Source organism: Ischnura elegans, chromosome 2 (genome assembly GCF_921293095.1).
Source record: "Ischnura elegans chromosome 2, ioIscEleg1.1, whole genome shotgun sequence".
NCBI lineage: Eukaryota > Metazoa > Arthropoda > Insecta > Odonata > Coenagrionidae > Ischnura > Ischnura elegans.
In genome coordinates this window covers 61,313,533-61,334,780 of record NC_060247.1, presented here as the reverse complement: position 1 = coordinate 61,334,780, position 21,248 = coordinate 61,313,533, and the positions used below count along the sequence as shown (strand labels likewise).

The window sequence follows — 21,248 nt, the reverse complement described above, 5'->3', positions numbered from 1 at the left end:
TTACTTGCACAAATACAATTAAATGTTTGATCAGGTTACTTGAATCAGCTAGTGAACACTGATAGCCCAAATAGTGAAAAGCCAAACGTTTATTTATGCTTGAAATTAACGCAGACCTACTGAAAATAAAAGAAATGAATTTGTTACGAGCTACACTTACCAATTTACCTCGAGATATTCTCCTCCATTCTCGATAGGAGCGAACCGAGAATGATTAATCGGGAATTATTGAACGCATATCTTATTTCCGTCATGAGCGATTGTGGAGTTATAATAACTCTGTTAAAGTTACTTGAATCAGCCGGTAAACACTGATAGTCCAAATCGGGAAAAAGCAAACATGAGGTAAAACAAATTATCGTTACCACTTCACAGGTTTATTTATACTTCAAATTAACGCAAACCTACTGAAGATTCTAAAACAAAAAATGCTGTAGCATGCTACACTTTACCATTCTACCAATTAATATTCCTTTTAAAACTCGGTATTAGCGTATCGAGAGTCATTAAATGCACATCTCATATCTGACTTGAGCGATTGCGGAGATACCACTGCCTCTACAGCTCAAATTAGCTTACATCTGAGAGTCCTTTTTAACGAGATCCATTTGAAACAAAAAAAAAACGACAACTGAGGGCCGGGAAAAGAAAGTGGCTTGTTTTTAGCGGCATCCTTGCGAGGAGAATTCTAGCAGGGGGGAGAAAGAAATGATTGTTCCTTCGCTCTTCGGGTGAAAAGTGAAGGGGATTGCTGAGGTGATGGGCAGGGTTGGAAGCGACTTACACATTGTGGGCCCCTCGCAAGCAGCGAATAGCTGCGGTGACGAGGCGTCTTCGAGAGGAGGAAATCGCTACTCCCGTTCGCGGCGAGAGGAAGGGGAAGGTGGATTGGCCTGCGCGGATGAATACCCGGACATGAATGGCGGATCCATAGGCGAGGTAGGCAGTCGTTGACGACGAGAACAAAGGCCCTGAAAAGGAGTGGCTTACATCGGATGGGAGGTGGTCCGGTGGAACAATGGAATAACGCCACGCGTCGTTCATACACGATCTCAGGTCGTACGTAAACAGCATAGCTGCATGAGAGACATTTTCTCGAAAAAAAATACTCCTCTCAATATTATTTATCGTTTTTAAAACATGGTTGAGAAGCCAAATTTATTTCACATACACTGAGTTTTATTACAGCTGAGGAGTGTGAATTGAGATCACAAGCTTAAAAAAAACCGTAAAATTCATGAGCCAGTGAACCTTGAACTTGATAGATTTGCTACAGTCGACTTGAGATGTCAATTAGACCTCAACATGTCGTGAAACCTTGGTGTAAATGTTTTGGTTCGGCGAAAAGACGATGACATGTAACTGGATCACTTACCCAAGACCGGGAATCGAACTAAAGGCATATTGATTTGTGGACCCTTCAGAGACCACTTTATATCCAGACTCCCAAATACCCAAATAAATTAGACCGAGGAATATTGTGCTTGGAGTTATTTTCTTAATCCCCCATGGTCCATAAAAGATGCCGACGCACAAAGGAATGGAATTCAAAGAGCCATAATCAGTGAGTATCTAATACGAGCACATAATCTGCTCTTGTAGTTTGCAATAAAAGTAATACTCTTTAAGCCTACCACGTGAACAAGATGGTGGTGAAATTTATATTAATCTGAATTCCGTCACTGGTCAGGTGGTGGGTACAAAATATATGCCGCTAAGTAATTTATGATGATTAATCAATTATTTAAACCTGCCTCATGAACGTTAGTGAAATGCGTGTCAATTTCCCGAGAAAAATTCATCTCCATTAGGAATCAAATTGAACTCTACATATAGCACGCAATCTCCCACCCTTAATTCCTCTATCAAATTTTAGAAACCCACAGGTCACTCTTTTATCCCCGATACAGTTGTTTATTTTTCCGTGGAAATTAATGCAACCATCCGTTTTGCTTTGCGACCTGCTTATGGCCACGCAAGGGTTATAATCAACGCTTGACTGAGATTCCAATACTGGCTATTGCTGTATGAGGTGAGATTAAACTGGGAAATGCCTAGTTTGCGAAAGAATATAACTTGATGAAAGTTGATTTAGGCAACTTTTTCTCGGAATGAAAACCTTTGAAAATTCATAAAAATTCCACGAACGCATCAATCTAATTCTTGTATTGCATTAGATAGAGAACATCGATTAATGGGAAACGAATATGACAGAGTTGAGAAACAGATTTTGGAGTAGAAGAAGCTATCGGAAATAATTCGCTGATTTCTAGCAGAGCATTGGACATAAAAATTGGAATAAAACGCTTAGAAAATGTAAGTATAAAGAATTTTTTAACTATATAAAGGTAAGGAAAGTGGACATAAGATTGTATAGACTGAAGAATGAAGTAGGAGAAGCCCTCTATCTTCATAGGAGAAAATCCCCCGTAGGAAATTATGCATTTATCAGGCCATGGAAACACTTCAACTTTATTTAATCGTGGCTGAGGCAGAAAATCAATCATTTTAGTGCTTTAAAACACTTGATACTGAACCATCGTGCCGCAGAAAATTTTCTATTCCTGGCCAAGTAACCATGAGGTCGAAAAGATGAATCTTTCTTAGATTCATTTTTACCGCATTTTTTTTAATATTCACAATTAAAACCAATTTTTTCGTGAATGAAGGCTAATGGATCATCAAAACTTACATTAAATCTGAAATGTAATATTCAAGCAAGAGTTTTAAGATGAATGTCCTCCTTACCATCGGTATTACAGATGACTCAGGAATTTTACCATATTTCAAAGAGCACTTTGATAGGCTACAAAAAATCATGATAGAATACAAAAAGTTACTGAATTACAAGTAAATAAAAACTGTTTCAAGAACATCCATTTTAATCTCCAATGTATGCTTCTAAAGCAAACGGCAAAATCAGACTGCGAATAAATTGAGTAATTTTGAACTGTGGTGCCCGTTCTCCCAATATTGAAGATGCGTTGCCACAAAATCAATAACACTCAGTATATGGCACTCATTTCTTAAAATATCCCCAAATTTTTTATTCTCCCCTAACATTTTTACAATCGCGTAATTTAAGCCATATATTCCAACATAATGTGGCCGTAATTTCGAAGTAGTTAAATTTGACGCCCATCCTAGCTAAGGGAGACACGGCTCAGCTGAGTGTTCTATCGTTACTCACGAAGAGTGGAGAAGTTGAGCATTTATGAAACATGATTCATTTTAGCATGTGCAGAAAGACCCTGAAAAGCGGTCGTGATAAATGTAAAACGCATGGTGCAAGAGATGAATAGGTCACTGAAACTTCCTGTTTCAGGGAGCTTGGAAAGGAGTGTGATTCACAGATCGGTCATGCTGGGAGAACGTTCCACTCAAATGAATGGATAGCCAAACGAAAGAGTAGTGAGTCAGATTGGAGAAAAATGACAAAAATGTTAAAATGTGGCGAGAGACAAAATAAAATCAAGAAAGAGAGTAATTCGTGCAATCCTACAATATTAAATATCCATCGGGAAAACTGAATAAATAACACAAGCACCACGACGAAAAAAGCGGGTTCTAACCGGGTCAGATTTGACTCCACGCCGACGTTTTGACAGCTTACTCCGCTATCGTCCTCAAGGAATTAATAAATTTTCGACTGTTATAATTAGGCTCTCGTTGGCGGAGGAGGTGCCTCATATTTGGTGGATTTTTCCCTCGTCCTCTTCGTGTACTTCACGATTGGTGCCCAAGTTCGGCTAAGTTGAAAACCTGTATCTTTCTTCATTCTATTCTCTTCCAACCTCAGGGTGACGGCTACTTTCACCATGCGATTCCAGCAATCCGTGGACCACCAAAGGAGCTTTGGTTCGTCCAAGTACACTTTGTGGCCATGCGATGTGCATGTGTCCGACTGCGCACGGTCACCGCCAAGTTGTCTGTCTGTCTTAAGCGGGTAAAGCGCTCATCTTCTTAGAGTCTTGTCTCGATGGTTCTTCCTGTTTATTTCCGACTTACATCTCTTCGGAGTCACAGGAAATTCTGCTGACCCCTTCAGTCTTCAATCCAGTAAATCTTTGGTACTAACCAAGCTGCTTCACAACATAGAATGCGGTTGGTGGTGTCATTACGATGTCTTCTAAGGATTCTCGAAATTCTACCTGATATAGTCGGGGTGTACGGAATGAGTGATATGTCTATTAAGTCATCATGGTCCTTGATCTTTTTTAGGGCTATCTCTTCCGGTACTCTGCTTAAGGTGAGATTTACTTCAGGTTACGTAAATCCATTCTGGAGGAATGTCGTCTTCAGCCGTTGAAGTTCTCGGGCTGAATTCTCTTGATCGGAAATAGTTTTTGCCTGCTGTACCAAATTATAGCTGACTATTCCTTTGTGCGAAGGATAGTGGTAGCCGTTAGAATTTATGCACAGATCCGAAGAGGTTGTTTTCCTATACATACTGAGGACGATAGCGGAATAAGCTGTCGAAACGTTGGCATTGACCAGATCTGACCCGGTTCGAAATCCAAAGGTGTTTCATTCAGCTTACTCACCGGTAAAACCTGAAGTCTTTCATCAAAGGGGTGTTTTCGGAACATGAAGAAATCTCACAACTTTACAATATATAATTAACTGATTGAAAAAAATATGGAGCGGATGAACTACAAGAATGGAGGTGAATATGTTCCGCAATAATTATAAATATTTGTTTCTAATAAGAAATGGCTACGGCATATTAATTTCTTACTAGTTTTAAAGGTTAACAAGAGGGTTATTCCATTTTTCATAGCATTAATTATTTTTTTTGTCAATGAAAATTAATTACAATCGAGTGAAGAGCGCTGGATAAGTTACGAATGTATATTATTTACCCTTAGCTAAAATATTAAGCATATAGTTTCACCTCATGACACATTTCCTGCAGTTTGGAAATCATCTTTGATTCGACCGATCTGTAAAGTTAAGACTCCCACTTCTCCAGGAGATTATCGACCCATATCTATCCTCTGCGCCGCCTCAAAATGTCTAGAAAAGATAGTCTATTCACAGGTAGTAGATCATCTAACCGCTAATCAGTTATTAGACCCATTCCAGTCTGGTTTTCGAAAGAACTACTCCACACAGACAGCCTTGATTAAAGTTACTGAAGATATAAGGTTTGCTATTGATAAAAAGATGGTGACAATATTGGTCTTGTTTGACTTTAGTAAGGCTTTTGATAGCGTGAACCATGCTCTTCTCCTACAAAAAATGAAAAATCTCAAATTTTCAAGTTCATCCCTTAACTGGTTCCATTCCTACCTAAATGGACGTCGTCAATCTGTCAAAGATTCCAAAGGAGACTTATCTAACTGGGTAACAACATCTAGGGGTGTTCCACAAGGTTCCGTTCTAGGGCCACTTTTGTTCTCGTTGTATATCAAAGATCTTCCAAATTGTATTGACCACTGCAAATACATGATCTATGCAGATGATTTGCAGATCTATTGCCATTGCTTTCCAAACAAACTCGGTGATACCATCAATAAGGTTAACGAGGACGTATCTGCTATTACATCTTGGTCTAAGCTAAATTTCCTCGTGTTAAACTCTATAAAAACTAAATCCATTATCATTGGCAATAGCAAGATAGTATCGCATTTAAATATCGCAGAACTGCCAATGATAATGGTTGAAGAAGTAAGCATACCGTTCTGTAACAGTGTGAAAAATTTGGGGCTGACATTAACCAACAATCTTTCATGGAAAGAACACACGATGAGGATATCCAACAAAATAAATACAATTCTACATCAATTAAAAATCCATAGAAATTTACTGCCACTTCAGCTAAAAAAGAAACTAGTCACTGCACTCATTCTCCCTCACTTAGACTACTGTAGTCTTGTGTATAATGATTTAACAGAGGAATTGAATATCAAACAACAACGTCTGTTGAACACCTGTGTGAGATTCATTTTTAACTTACGGCGAGACGAACATATCACACCATATTTTAAAAAACTGTCCTGGTTCGACCTTAAAACAAGGAGAAAATATAGCATGGCTTGTTTTATATTTAATCTATTTGAACATGGTAACCCTCTGTATTTAAAGGACCTTTTTCTCCCCAGTTGCAAAAACACTACTGTTGTTACAAGACAAGACCCCTGTTTTCTGTATGCTCCACAGTTCCGCACAGCTACAGTGCAGAAGTCATTTACTGTTGTTGCCGCAAAGCTGTGGAACGGCTTGCCGAAATATGTTAAAGACAGTGCCTCACTGGAAATGTTTAAGAAAAGGGTTGTCAACCACCTACTATCTTGCTATCCATAAACAGTGATCATATAATTTAATAACCATTCATTTCCTCATTTATGTGACCTATACTTATTGTTGTGTTAGAAGTAGTAATCTAGTTTTTGTTCATTTGTAACCTAAATTTCCTTTTTTTTAAGAGTGTTTCATTTATTTTTGGTATGTTTAATGTTCATTTCTCCGCTAGAAAAAAATTCTTTTCCAGTTTTACAATGTCAATTTATGTTTACTATACTATGCTGTATACTATGTATATCTTTACTATGTTGACCGTACTGCTCACCATATTCATGATTTGTATGTTCCAAAGGAGTTATAACTCCTAGAGCAATAAATATGTTTATTATTATTATTATTATTATTCCCATGCAGTGAATGATATGTGTTTCAACATTATCTACAAACTTCGAAATCAATAGGATTTTTATGGTACTGTAAGCAAATTTGTTTGATTAAGTATCACTGTTGGAACCAATCAATCGAGCATGTAATTTGAAAGTTGAATTTCTGTATGATGATTGAAGCTAAATCATATTTACTCAGAGAGCTGATTGGTGTTCGCATTTATAGCATTTTCACTGTGAAAGTAAAATGTTTTTATCGCCTAGAATCTCTCCACGAACTGAATAAAACGGGGGAAATTTTTAAACTTGCTACCGAAATAAGTATAGAGTGTATAAATACGATTTATGAAGAATATCACCACAAAACTGCCCACAAAATTTTAGTATTACTTAGGATTAATTGAGAAAAATGTACATTTTGAGAGACTCGTACAAAGAAAAAAATAAATGCATAGCTTATACCGAATAATTGCATCCCTTCTTTAGCTAACTTGTATTATTGAAACACGGAAAAGAAAGCGGGCGTAAAAACCTTTGTTTTTATTTGCGTAAAAGTCGCTGGGAGTATGAGAACTGGTTCACAAAAATATGTAAGAGGCGGCTTAATTTAATGCATTGCAGCTTGCTCAAGGTCCGAGGTTCCCAAATAGTGCGTGAGAAATGCCACGGACATTTGAGGACCGAACACCAGGAAATAGGTAGAAGGAAGCAGAGTCCAGCGCTTTCTCATGGGTAAACCCCTGGCCTGAATTCACAAAGTTGAGACAGGATATGAATCAGGAACACGAAATGTTAAATTGAATAATTCTCTTCAATGAATTATGATATCAATAATGACAATAGTCACTATTCGCAATAAATTAGTTAAAGAAAATAGGAGTGTTTCTTTTTTTTCGGAATTTTTTGGAGAGGTAAATGAATATAAACGTTTACATCATCAAAGTTTGGCAAGAATCTTCAACAGCAGTAGAAGAGAGGACTATACGGAAAAATTAAAAATATACTTTCCCCAAGCCTGTGACTTATTGAGCTCTACAGTTGATCGCGAAATGGATTAACTTCACGTTTGATTGGTACGTGCCATGTTCTCACCCCCGCTTTCACGAAATATTAATTAGGAATTCTTGCATAGCTCAATACATTTAATTGGAATATTATTATAATATTGCGCGTGGTAAAATATTGGAAACAAATGATTGGTAGAAAATGCATTTCGATACATCAGTAACCCTTAACAACTAATTAAAAAAACACCAAAAAAGGATAAATATTTGGCATTCTCCTTCTGATTAAGAGTTAAAAAAGAAAGAAATATTTAAGGCTTATTTGTATATTTTTACCATTTCTTTTTTTTAACAATTTAACCAAATATTTTTCGTAATAATCAAGGAAAAAGGCAACCAATCACCGAGACTTCATTTTGCGGCTTAGATAAACATCCCCTGTGGAACTGTGGTGGAACCACCCCTTTGGTATAAAGTGAATATTAGTTAGTACACAAAATTTGGCCTGCAAGGGAATATTTTTCGGTGAAATTTAAATTTTCATTCTTATTTTTACCCAATTTAGAGATATTATTAAAATTTTCACATTCTATTGACATTTTACATCTTAAATAGAGTCTTGTAGACAGTTGACAACATCGTTTTTTCCCTGAAAATGTTTGTAAAAAACTTGAACGGCCGTAACTAGTTAAACACGATTGCTTTCATACACATGCTAATCTGCAACGGCCGTCGTCCGTAGTTCCAAGAGAGCAATTCCATATGCATAGAGAGTACGGATTTTTTAAAAAATTCACGATCAATTACGGAAATGAAAAGAAAAAAATGCCTCCAACCAAAGAATGAGAGTTATTGGTACAATCATAAAGAGAAAATAGTAAATAGCTCCTATCACGGCTTGACGGCGGCATCACGGCACGTCAACACAAACATCAACTTCTATTATGAATAGAGTTCCTTGCAGGCCAATATTAAGCCCTGTTCACAAAAACTTATCTTGGAGGAATTTGAATGATAAAAAGTAGACCAATAATAACATATTCTAAGTTAAGACTAGCCTATTCACCTTGATACGAGTTTATTTAAAAGAAATCGTTGCTTACCTCAGTAAATTAACAATTACAAGCCAAGTTACGACAATTTAAGTTATTTTCCGAGAGAGGTTATTCCTGATTTTTCAACTGAATAGTTACGCCAAATCAAGTTGCTGTCAATAAGGATATATTCTCAGTTTACACAAAACAACGAATCCCGGGACTGCTTATAACTTACTCCTCCTCTCCTAAGTATCTCCTAATTTAGCCCTCTGTCTTGGCCTTCTTCTAATGACACTCTAATCAATATTCCCTTATTTGAGTTACACCTGTTTCATCAACAGCAGAGATGCCATTTTGGATTTTGATTCTATCCCGGGATATGTCATATCTATTAAGAACTATTTTGCATAATGGATACCTACATACCTATCAGGACACAATAGTTTCCTTCGCTTGTCGAGAGCTATAAACTTCACCATAAATTCCATGAGGAGGAGGATAGGAGAGGGGAAATTGGAGTGGTTTTGTGGCAGAAATAAAAAGAAAGGGCAAAATCAAGAGTAGAAAGAAAAGTTGTTCGAGATGCGTGACTGATATAATAGAAAGCAGACCAATTATACGACATTCACTGAGTTTATGGGGAGTAGAAGAATTGAATTTGGCTCAAAGTGGGTGAAAAGCATGCACCTGTCCTTTTAGGGTTACCAACCACACGTTCGAGGGGTAAAGAGCATTCTTAGGCTTAATCATTTTGAAGAATTAAATAACAGCGCATTTCAGAGGCCACCTAAGAATAAATGCAACAGAACTCTCAAGACCGGCCAGAGGGGGGTTATAGAGGAGTGTTTTTAGAATACCTCCGTAGACTACCCAAAATACTAATTGGGGTCCTTTGAATAGCTATTATGTTTTCTGCATCTTAACGTTGACGGTCTATTACATAATAACCACTAACTTAATTAAGGTCTTACTTTCGTAACCAATAATTTTTCTATAATAATATTTCCTGTGTAACCTAACTCAAAGGATATTAGTCATCTACTGTCGGATTAAAATGTTCAAACAAAGCATCTCTACAATAGCTCACTATAAAGCAGCTTAACCTCAGAATCTTCATTCTGGAGGCAAAGTTTACAAGAAGGGTTCATAAAATTATATTTATTTTGGATTATCGTAAATATTTCTGATAGACTTTGTGAACGGATTGAGGGAAAAATTTTATTGAAAGCCAATACTACCCTAACTCATACGCTGCGCTGAAGAAAAAACTCGTTTCTATGGATTCAATTTTTTCCTCACCATTCATAGGCTCGTAAAAAAAGACACATAAGCGCGCAAGCCCGAATTCAGATGATGGCATTTGCCATTCTTTTTCATGTCACCTGTAAATGCTAGGCGAGGCAAGGGAATTTCGAACCTCCATTGGAGGAGAAACGGCAATAAATCATGCAAAGAAGAAAACCACGGAGCTTTAACAGCGCAAGCAAGTCATAACATCCAGCAAGAGACGCTGCCGCAGGATAAGAATGCACAAACGAAAGTCGCCTCCTGTTGTCTGAGGAAACACCAACAAACACACAACGTTTTTTTTTTCACAAATCTCCGAGGAAACCATGCGCCTCACGTACTCTCTCCATCTCGTAAGACTGATTGAAAGCGGAAGAATGATACTCTCAGAAGAAAAAAGCACAACAGATGGCCCATTGAAATGTTTCGGTAGAGTCTAAATTTACTCGAAGGCGTAATAGGGACACAATATAACACACGCGACTATAAAAAAAAACAAGTGAAACAACATGGGTTGTCCCTGGACCCGTATTGAGTCATCGCAAGAGAACCGGGATGTAGTTCAACCTCCTCCGTTGGGCCGAAAACGAAAGTGAAAATTTTCAGGAACGAGGCGGGCCGGAATACAGGTGATTTCAACGATGGGAAGGGAGCCAGTTAGGGATAACGGGTTGAAGAACCAATACCTTATCACGGGATTAGGCAAGGGGACGATCTACAGTGTCTCAGCACATAAATATTAGCCACATATTCTATTTCCGGATCTAATTATACGGGGAAAAACTGAGGTCAAAAATGAACGCAGACGCAGAATAACACTAAAATGAATATTTTTAGCAAAAATCACATACGAAGTACCGGTCGAGAGTATTCACAAAAATGAGGCCGAAAGTGTTAAATTTTTTACGAGCCGAACAATCGGAAAAAAACCATCAATAGTGAATGTCCTCCAACATGGCTGAAATATCCATCGAATCATAATGCTAGAGAGGGAAATAGGTACATTTAGAATTCCTGTCCCTGAAATAATGTTTTACTGTTAAAAGGTTTTCATTCACCTTCAGGACAACAGGACTCTAACGATCAAATGACGATGTCCAGCATTAAGTACGCATTTTTTGTCTGTAATCAATCGTCGAAAATTGTTATTCCCATATTATTTCTATAATACGGACATTTTTTCAAAAATGAGAGGTTGGAAAACTCAGTGAGCTTCTGCTTTTAGCTTAAGAACTAAAAACAGAGAAAAATCTATCATTTTATTAGTTACCGGTTAGAATAACTTAGTATTGATCATCGTAAGTATCACAAAAACTATTTTCTACGGCTAATATGCAAATTTCATGATTGGAAAGATCTATTATCATGATAGCTCTCACATTTTTCCAACTCATTCCTCATTAGATCCGAGGGCAGTCGATTAAAAAAAATTAACTATTTTATTTAGTTTCAGAATTTGAAACTATTCCTTGAGCTCTAATATCTTAATGATCGCATTGTTCAATCAGCATCTCAGAATACAACCCTTTCATTATTTACTTTCCAAAATATTTACTCGAAGAGTATTCTATTACAACAAAGACGAATTTTGGCATCGTAGGTATTTACTATACAGTCAATTTTAAAGAATGCGAAATACTGTTACAATTAGCGGTCGCTCATGTAAAACGTGTACACATCTGCTTATTCAAATTGTTCGGCAATAAAATAGTATTAGAAGGCCTTGCACTCATAGATGATTAAGCAATGGCTCATTTAATTCTGATGATTAGTTTTGTTAGTATATCAACTTATCGTGTCACTATCATTTCGTGGGGCTGGTGAATTCTGTATGCTGGTTTTTACAACCGGATTTGCGTTTTAACAGACTCATGGCTCATCAAATCAACAGCAGCTGTGAGGGAACAACCACGAATAGGGTGCTAAGGAGCGAGTTTGAGCGTCCATTTTTTAAGTAATTATACAAACTATTACATCATAAGCGTCCGCTAAAATAATATTGTGTTTGAACAGACTCAGGGATTTACTATATTAAAGGCAGCGGTTCCCTTACCACGATAAAAGGCGGAGCCAATCGGCTAATTTGAGCGCTCATAATCTCACTAATATTCCTAATTGTGGGACCCATTTTACTTCGACCTACGGCTAAAATATCGTGTTTGAACGGACTCAGAACTCGCTCGATTAATTGCAGTAAGCAGTAAAGAAGGAATTATCCCCATATGGGTATAGGGATGGAAGCGGTGAGTCCAAGAGCTCGTTATTGAACTAATTTTCCCAAATGAATAATCTATTTTATCTTTCGCAAGCGCTAAAATAATAACGCCTTTGAACACACTCAGGGCTCGCCGGATTACTGGCCGAGGTGAAGGAATTCTGAAGCCACGAGGGTATGGGGAGCTAAGCGCAGGGGCGGATACAGAAAAAACTCAAGGGGGGGGCGCAACATATCTTGAGTTGTTTTTACTTTTATCGTAATAAAAGATGATCAAGTCACAGGCAAAGTATATGAAAATTTTATTTAAAGTGATTATAAACATGTAAAACACAATGCCATCTTATGATATAAAAAGTTACAATTGTGGTTTTGCAATGTTCGGCAATACAGGCGGACCCGCAAGGGGGGGGCGCGCGCCCCCTGCGCCCCCCATCTGTATCCGCCACTGGCTAAGCGGCGAGTCTGTTCTCCCATTATCCAACTACTGTTTGCTCCAGTTCCCGCCATTCGCGCGACCTCACCCCATTGGTTAGTTCCGTCGGTGACGGAGACAGTGTTTTCCGACATCCCGAAGGAGAACCCCTTCGCGACTTCGCGCTCCGGTCGCCTACAGCTCCCCACCTTTCCTCCAGCAGCCAACGGTTCGCCAGCCGCTTGGTCGCTCCCGTCTCAGAGGGGTTGGAGGTGGGGGAAGTCTTTTCATAAAGGACTTCCCTTTCCCTTTCACTGACCGAGTCTATCTTGTCTCATTCTCCTGCGCCCGCCCACCCTTCAATCCTCAAAGCGGCTCGCCCTCCTCTCCATGTTTCACACTTGAAGCCCTCCAGTGCCCTCTTTCGAGAACGCAGCGAAAGTTACCGTTTGCTAACGCATATAAGTGCCCCGAGTGTCCCGCCGCGCACCTCAAAACTCTTATTCCTTCCGATCCGGAGTGGGTGTCCTATACCACCAGCCGCGCCACTGGTGACAACAATGAGACCCGCGGTGAGTGAGAAATAATCTGTTTGATTTCGGGAACTATCATGGTTTATTCTTCGTGTGCGAGTGATTGTGACTTCGTTGTGAATCTTATGGAAACCGTTTAAAGGACCGTTTATGTGTTCCGCATTCCGTGGGTGCCGGCTCAGGGGCGCCGATATTACATCAGTGGTGACTTTGGATTCATAATATTTCGGATCGTTTTTTGATTGTGTGATCGAGAAAGTGATTTCTGATAATATTATCAAATAATGTGCTTTGTCATTTCTCGTGCATATTGTCGCAGTTAACGTTAACTGCCAAACATTTTTACAATTGTAACATGAACGTAGTTCCCATTGTACTATCGGGTAATGTTTTCCAAATTTAAATTAATTTTTTTATTGTTAAATACACTTCATTGACCAACGTAAAATTTTAAGGAATACTTTATACAAGTTGATGAAATTAGATAATGGTAGAAAATTCAAACAGATTTTCAAAAATTTTAATGTTTCCCAAGAGATTATAGCATGGGAAAAACTCTAATAAACTCACTAAATCACAATTATTATGGCAGATGTATATTCAAAATACTCCAGATCCCTCTCAATATGTGTCCCATTCACTTTTTTCAAATAACGCATAATTAACATTGAAACTCTAATTGGCTGAAGCCATCAAGTTCTGATTTGATTATCATTTCCTTCGAAAGAAAATCACTTAATTTAAATACATTCTTTTTGTTTTTTGCTCAGTTTTGCATGCATACCAGCACGTAAAAGAGTAAAGCATGTCTTATATGTTTACACATGTTTTGGGATGTTAATGTATGTGAATGAGAATGCTAATGCATGTTTTTTTTGTACATTGTTTAAAATTTATCGGAAAAAATATTTCATTGGGGAGCAGAAAACTCTGCATTTGTTAATTTAGCATTTGATTAAAATATGACCTCCTGATAATTCTATAAAGAAAATAGCTTATTGACTACTTCATAATGTTCTCAGGATAGTTTCACACTTATAAAAAAAAGCTAAAAAAATATATGGCCAAGGAAGTCAAGGAGGAGAGTAATCAATCGATTCGAGACATTTGTAACCGACGGATAAATGAAATTATTTTCAACACAATTACCATTTAAACTTTTGAATGAGAATAATATAAAAATGTATATTATATATATTAATATAATCTTATTGATATATTAATATAATCTAATCAACATAATAACGAGAGTCAATGCAGTATTTTATAAACTCACTTATCAAGAAAAAATGAGTCTATTCAATGCTACAGTTCAATGCTGCACATTAAATATAGTGCAAAATAAATTAAATGAGATAGTAAAAACCAATATGAACAGCCAACTTATACCTGTCTTCTAACTTTAGATTATTTATGACCTACAAATTTTTGTAACGTAACCAACAATAAAATACGTAGTGACACCCAGGCAAAATTTAATGTAATGTTGTGAAAAAACATATAATTGTGAAGGTGAACCTTGCTAGAAAGTTAATGTGTACTATTATTTTTTCCTTTTTATGCATATCAAATAATTTTAATGAGTTGCGCCCCCTGTCCGCCTTGACAGTGAATTTTTCCCCACGGGAACAGCACGTGGGAGTCGATTTAGCGTATGGATTGGATACTCTCGCGGAACTGCTGTTTAGCTTACAGCAGCTTCATTTCCTGGTGGATTAGATTTGCCGCCGCGCCGGTGTAAGGAGATCCGCGTTGCTCGAGGACGAATGGGCGGGGGAGACTAAGGAAAAAGAGAGAGAGTTCTCACGCATGTACACAGCATGTGGACTGCGTAATCAAGGAATGGAGCCCCCCTTCTCTCGCGGATTTCAACTCAGAGATGCAGAGCATAGAGTAAATAGCGGCGCGAATCGTTAGTCAAGCAGAGAGAAAATCTCCATGTCGTTTAATATGAAACTTAAAATGTGTCCTTTTTGATGCAAAAATTGACTGGTCATAAATAACCATAGGTGAGAAGATAGGTGCACATATACCTGGTTTGTCATTTTATTTTTCATCTCTCATTTTTATCAAGTAATTAATTCAAGTTCTATTTCGATTTTTGTGGAACTTTCAACGTATTTATTATCCTTTTTCATGCAAAAATTGAATGGTCATTAATAATAATAGATGAGAAAATAGGTGCAAATATGCTTAATCAACTCTTAATATTTCATATTGATTTCACTATTTAATTATGCATCTTGAATTTTTGCAGTTTTATTGAGTGACTTATAATTTTCCAAACTTGAATCAAAGAACATTTTGTCTTCATTAACTGTAAAACCTTCCCCTGAACTAAGCACTGCCAAATTTATTTTTCCCGACTTTCTAGTATCACCACTCATATACATTGAGACATTTTAGAAAAAGTGTCATGAGTATTAGGACATGTCCTTTCATGCATTAAGGTATCGCGTTTGAACAGCGATGATATATTTACTCCTGAGTTTTATCCTTATTTCAAGAGTGAGCTCCAATTTGCCAAACCAATTACAAGCTAATTTTATGAAAATCATCGTCTTCTTGAACTTCAATGTTTAACCCTCATCCCAACAGGTATTTACTTGATATAATGTGGAGAAATGAGTTCGAACATTTTGTCATGAGTCGCGAATGAATAATTAGTCAAAATAATGGCGTTGCGATAGCTCTTTCTCAAATTCTTAATTCCTCCCCAAAATACCGTTTTATTATCATTGTTTCAAAGTATTTTGTCCAGATTAGGGATCCATACCTGTTTTCAAAATGCATAAAATGTAAATTGGTGCTTTCACATAGCAAAATAGAAACAGTCTTTGGTTACTACGTGTGACCGTTAATAATTTTTCTGCAAGTTTTTCAATGAAAATAATAAATCCCTTGTCTTCAGGTAGGAGTCATTCTCCATACATTACATCATAGTTTGGTTTTAATTTAAAAGATTCAGGAAACTAAGTACTCAATTTTTATAAATGAATAAAAATGAAATAAAATTATGTTAAAATAGGCCACGTCGTGCTTTTAAAGGCCCATTTTAGGCTGAACAACAAACTACGCACGATTTTTAAAATAACTGCACAGCAATGCTATGCACAGAAATCCTCTGATTTATTTTATTTTGAAATTGTATACATTTATTCTACTCAATTATCTATACTTTTTCAAGGTCGCCGATTAAGTTTTTGCCAGAGAAAAAAGGGAGGTAAACCATAATTGTTTCACTCACATCCACGCTCAATGAAGCAATATTTCTAGTCGTGAGAATCAATACTCGTCAGCGCAATTGAGTCACGTGGGAAAAAAAGCAGTTGAGTTTCTAGGAAAAAGAAGCGCTTACACAATTTTAAGGTCTCGGTCACCATTTAGAGATTAATTCCAGGCTAGTACATGAAACTAAACACGCTAAGGTTATTTTAATTTCACTGATGCACTACTTTGAAAGGCTTCTGGTCCACTATGCACAATTTTCAATCCCCGATAAAATTTTACCGTAATGTATTCAGATATTTTTCCGAGTACGTAAATTACTATAGCTCCCTCTAGTACATTCGATTCAATGTCTCGATTGCTCTCTATAACGAACTAAAACCATCAAAAGTCGACCAAAAGTGTGATTTTTAGATCAGCTATAACTCCTAAGCAACTACTGGCAGTTAGATTTCTACTGAAAGTTGCAGACACTACGGTACAAACAATAGTTTGAGTGGGCAATGTTTTCGGAAATTACATTGCTAGAAATGGGTGTGGCTGAAATTTTTTTAAGCACCCATAACTTTGTAAGCACTAAATTCATTTTCTAATCGTTCCAAAGTCTACGCAAACACAACCCATTAGAGGGCAGCGAACCTTAACCAATCTATTCACTACAATGCGCACTTTCATGATGATTCAACACTTAATGAAACATGTGAAGGAATCTTGACCACTATTTGATACAAATCCGCATTTTCTCTCTTTCTCTTGACCTTGCAGGCCTTCCTTCTGTGCTGCCTGGCCCTCACCTTGGCCGAAAAGTCCTCCTCCGTCTCAAAGCGAGGCATTGGCCCTGAGGCCTTCGCGCCCGCAAAATCGCAAGACACCTCTTCGGCCTTCAACTTGAGAGCGCTGATTGGTAACCAACAATTACCGGCATACTCTCAAGGATATGGTCTCCAGCCCGACTTATCGGCCTACCAATCTCCCTACCTGGGCCACGGCGGTGCCTCATTATACGGAGGTGGTGCCGGATTATACGGAGGCGGTCACATCAACTCAGCCGGATACAGAATCCCTCCGCAAACTGCTCCTGCACAGAAACCAGCGCAGCTAGCCCTGGCCGCAGCCGCGGCGGTGGCCCAGCAGAACTTCGGTCATCCAGCTTACGGTGCACCACCCCCAGAGCAGCCGAGTCCACAGATGCAAGCCATACAGAACTTGCAGAATCAGCTCAACAGCCTGCCGCAGTACCAGGAGTACGGCCAGCAGTTCCAGGCTTTCGTGAGGCAACCCATCGCCCTGAACTACGCAAACACTCAGATACGCGCTTTCCCTCCTCCGGAGCCACAACCAGTCCAGCCCAGTCAACCTCAAGCAGTTAGCCAACCTCAAGTCCTCGGAAATACTTTCCAGGCTGCTTTCGACAAGGGATTCCAGTACGGAGGCTTTGGATATGACGCCGTCCTGGGTAATCACTTGGGTGACGCAAATCTATTCCGGCCAGCACCACCTCAGGTTGCAGCAGAAGCACCACAGCCGGCTCCAGTAAAATACGCTGCGGCCCAACCAGGTTTGCAGTACGGAGTCCCCCGACAGGCGCCTGTTAAATATTCTCAGCCAATTCCTTCTTACGGTCTGCCGGCCGAGAGGCCATCCTTCTCTTACTCCTCGTTCGCCAGCGGCGAAAAGGAAATTAACTCTGGTTTCCGTCCCATAAACCCATTGTACCCTTGAGCGACACCACAACCTGGAGTCAGTCGACTGGGGCAAAACAAAAGACATTTGACTGTCAGATTAAAGAAGAACCTGTTGTAGATTGGCAGGAAACTCGAGTGGAGGTAAACCCAGCTCACTATACGCTGAATATGGATTGCAGCCCAAAAAATAGCTTTACTGACTAAAGAATGTTTTTGGCTGGCACCGAGCAGACTTATTTATGAAAGGTTACTTATTTAAAGACTTTTCCAGACTGTGAGATCGAATTAATTATTTTGCATGTGAGAGTGATGTATTTTTATTGTAAATAAACTTTGTACTATGTACATAGAATAAATATATTATGAACTTGTGATGAAAGATTTTCTTTCCTCCAGAAGGTCTTATAGTTCATTAAATAAAAATAAAATATTTCAGGAAATCCGAAGCTTAGTCACGAGAGCAAAGAGACGGAAATTTATGATTTAAAAATGACAACCCAGATGAAAATCAAACTGACGGCATTTTCTTCTACAGGTACGGTTTCAGTGACTTCCAATAGTGTTAATTTTTCAGGAAATCCGAAACGGAGTCATGAAGGCATTGAGGCGGAAAGTTTACGAATTGAAAATAACAACCCTGATGAAAATGAGACAGATGGCATTATCTTCTACACTAGCGGTTTCAGTGACTTCAATAGTTTTAAAGACCTTAAGATTCTGTAACAATGTCTTCTCCTATAATAGTACTTAGCCAATTAATATGTTGTGTTTTGAGGTGACATGGGCTCAACATTTTGGAAGATAAGGGTCTAATACACTGTTTAAGATTATAATATATGCTGTCCGATAATGAAAAAATGGGAAATAAGTGAAAAAGGCATGTTATTCAAGATATTCGAGGAATTATAATCCTTTTGTAAAGGAAAAATGTTGTCGTATATTACCTAATGCAATTTAATACCTCAAAGGTATTCAGCATTCAAATATATATGCGGAGATAATTAGTTCATAACAAAAAGGTATGATAACATAGTAGATCACCAGCACCGCCACCGCTGAAATCCAAGGCCAAATTTTGTTACCAATAGCTATTTCAAGAAGAAATATTTTGGAGTAAAATCACAAGGACTTAAGGATAAAATATTGGAATTACCGAAATACCTCAGAGAAATAAAAATTTTCGTCACTTCAACAGAATTGACATGTTAAACGGGACGGAATCGTTTCGTCCCAGAAAATTGGAGAGCTGTGTAAAAGAATTCTATAGGTGGCGTTACGATCCGATTCACGGCTCCACCATTTGCTAATTGCGACAGCACGCCTCGGATGACCGGCTTTTCATTCTGAATTGAACAAACCTATCCATCACGTTCGCCTTTCCCTTTCCTCGAGGAGTCCCCAGGGTGTGTTCCACATTCCTAAACCGCATCCACGCATTCGCTGCTCGTATTAACACGGACTGTGGCCATGAGAGCTTCCGGGAGCCTTGCCCACCTACCCGAAATTCATTTTTCACGCTCAATAACGTTATAACATTACGCTTGAATATTGGGAACATTCGCGTTGCATGCCGGGGCTATAGAAGCCTTAGTGGCTTCCATAATCTTGGACATAGACACCTATCAACACGAATATATAGCTTGAATTAAATAAAATCATAACACTATTTGCACGGGAATGGTTATTCTTTGATATTAAGCGTACAAATGGCCAGGTTGAGAATCCTTTGCATCGCAGTATCTGTCGATAAAAGGTAGAGCCTAATATATTTTTTGGCAGCTTAACCTTTCATAACAACCATAAAATTGTGGAAATCATTTGATTATGGAATGTAAGATGAAGCACTATGTCACAGAAAAATATATAGAACAATTAACTGAAGATTACATTCTTAACTAACAATGAATACAAGAAATATAGAAACAATGAATTGGGTAATCAGCCGAAAGGAGGAAGTAGGGGTTAGATTACATATCTCACAAAAAATGTGTCTACATTATATATTCAATCTAATATTATTTAGGCAACTATTAACATAAAGGCTGATAGACTAGCGCAATTAGACTGTAAAACAAAAACCTGAAGTCAGAATATCTGGTATGTTCACCCATGTTGCTCCACGTTTTTAAAAATAATTTTGGAAGAGATATACAGTTTTCTAAACAAATTATTCAGTTTGTAATTTTGACAGAAGAATTGCAGTATTTAGCTCCCTCGCGGAGCAATAAGCAGAGAAAAAAATAGGAATGGGAATACCATGCTCATCGACCCAAGGAAATTGCCACATTAATTTCTGTGATCTGTTTCATCCTCCACATCCATGAGAAACTCTTTTTTCAATGTCATTACCTTTTTTCTCCGCCGACAACCTTTAATCTGGATTTCCCCATCATTATAAAATACCTGGATTTCGGACACTGAAATTTTATCGACTTCTTATTGCAAATAAATGAACTTTAATAAATCTCAATTACATCCTTCACCTAAAAAGGGAGCAACATATCTTACTTGATTATGGTACAGGGGTACTAAAACTGTCCAAACAACTTTCATCATGAAATGAGTAACTGAAACTTCGGTCGGCCATTACAAAAAGAGCATAAATAAACAAGGTTGAAAAAACACCTCTATTCGCAGAGCAATAAACAGATGTGCATATAGGCTTGGGAATAGCGGCGGATTCAGCTTATGGACAAGGGTGGCTAAGTAGGTGGTAAACTCCCAGCAGTAGTGGGTGTCCGAACAAAATTACCATTATATCTAGTGTAAATTGGATACACAAGGGGGCTATAGCCCCTTTAGTTCCCCCCCCCCCCCATAGATCTGCCACTGCGTGGGAATACCATACTACTTGATACAAGGAAATCCCCACATTAATTTTTATAATCAGCGCCCTTAATCCTCCCTACTGCTGAAAGGAAATTTCGTACTCTCCCTCGTTGGGTTGAATAGTATTATGAGATGATGGCTGAAGGAAAATGAAAAGAATTCGAGAGCCAATTAGAAATAATAATACGTCCAAATACTAATGTTTTTCCAAGATAAATGGCCTGTTCATCACAGGAATTCGGCCCGCGCCAAGATCTGCGCTGGCTGTGCAAAAATACATGTGCCTCTGAACCTGCCGACCAAATTACCTATCTCTATTTCCAAGGTCTAATGCCCTTACACTTCGTTGCTCATTGATGAATGACAGAGCAGAATGTATCAGC

General features: G+C 38.1%; 1 protein-coding gene across 1 annotated transcript; it reads left to right on the top strand.

The window, feature by feature from the left end:
* The first annotated feature begins 12,872 nt into the window (after positions 1 to 12,872).
* On the top strand, positions 12,873 to 18,410 carry LOC124153824 (chromatin modification-related protein eaf-1-like). The gene is made up of 2 exons (XM_046527196.1): positions 12,873 to 13,162; positions 17,117 to 18,410. Exons 1-2 carry the CDS (start codon positions 13,151 to 13,153, stop codon positions 18,071 to 18,073), a joined length of 969 nt encoding a protein of 322 aa, XP_046383152.1. The 5' UTR covers positions 12,873 to 13,150; the 3' UTR covers positions 18,074 to 18,410.
* The last annotated feature ends 2,838 nt before the right edge of the window (positions 18,411 to 21,248 follow it).